The sequence below is a fragment of the Pygoscelis adeliae genome, unplaced genomic scaffold, assembly GCF_000699105.1.
Source record: "Pygoscelis adeliae isolate BGI_AS28 unplaced genomic scaffold, ASM69910v1 Scaffold413, whole genome shotgun sequence".
In the NCBI taxonomy this organism is placed as follows: Eukaryota; Metazoa; Chordata; class Aves; order Sphenisciformes; family Spheniscidae; genus Pygoscelis; species Pygoscelis adeliae.
In genome coordinates, this window is record NW_008824403.1 from 1,794,710 (window position 1) to 1,795,819 (window position 1,110).

Sequence of the window (1,110 nt, forward strand, 5' to 3'; positions counted from 1 at the left end):
TTCCTGCTGGTGCAGTTTTGGTGTGTGTGGAGTAAATAAGAGATAAAAGGCTTATGCCTGTTTGCATAGGAAATCTCTAACAGCTTAGCTATCTTCAGTCTCTACAACTCCCTGTTATGGGAGCCATCCTTGACGGTGATGGTGCTGGACACCACTATCAACAGCAGTAGAACAACACTGGAGGTGGCAGTTCTTGCTTAGCAGGCCATGAGCCACTTTTAAACGGCTTATGTACAATTAGTGGTACACACACCATAGTTTGGGAACCCTGCTCTAAAGCAAAGCTAGTGAAAGCACTCAACTTGCTCTGAGTTTGGACTAGGAGGGTTCCCATCATATGTCAATATAAAAGGTATTTTTTTCAGAGCTAGGAATTAGAATTAATTAGGCAATTTTCTGCTCATGTTCAGAAAAAACCAGCTTCGTTACTCAGCCCACCTCTGTTTCTCACTAAAACCCTCCCTCTCAACTTTCGCTCATTTCATGTGATTCATTGCCTCTTTAATGAAGTCATAGAAATATATGACAGTTCCTTGCACTGCAGCAAGGCCTACTTGCTGATATTCGGGAATAAATCTTTGACACTGAATTAATGCTCTACTCAACCCGCTTCTGACTGCAGATGGTTGTCCAAGTGTGAAAAAAAAACATGTTGCCAGCCCCCCCTTGCATATAGAGTCCATCTCCTCTGTGCTCAGCTCAATGACTGAGCACTGCCACAGGTTGCCCAGGCAGGTTGTGGAGTCTCCATCCTTGGAGATACTCAAAAGCCATCTGGACACAGTCCTGGGCAACCAGCTCTAGGAGGCCCTGCTCAAGCAGTGGGGTTGGACCAGATGACCTCCAGAGGTCCCTTCCAACCTCAGCCGTCTTGTGATTCTGTAAATAAACTGTCCCACTGAAATCAAATGAGCCCTCGATGCGTGCTTTACTCAAGATCTCACTCCTTCTTCTTCTCCACCAAGTTACTTACCTGAAGCCATTCCCTGTGTCCTTGAAATTCAGGGCTTTCACGGAGAAGCTCAGGACGCGCCGGGACAGCTTGGTAGCCAACATGCTCGCAGTTAACACAGTCTACCAACAGCAAGACTGTTCTCCCTTAGCTCTGTA

At 46.3% G+C, this 1,110-nt stretch overlaps 1 protein-coding gene across 2 annotated transcripts in view; it reads right to left on the bottom strand.

Moving 5' to 3' along the window:
* Positions 1–1,110, bottom strand: part of BDH1 (3-hydroxybutyrate dehydrogenase, type 1) — a 16,907-nt gene extending 15,797 nt beyond the window's left edge. For both annotated transcript variants that reach the window (XM_009320392.1, XM_009320393.1), the window contains exon 1: positions 974–1,110. In XM_009320392.1, coding sequence (XP_009318667.1) covers positions 974–1,056 — 83 coding nt within the window. In that variant the 5' untranslated portion in view covers positions 1,057–1,110. The remainder of the gene's footprint in view (positions 1–973) is intronic.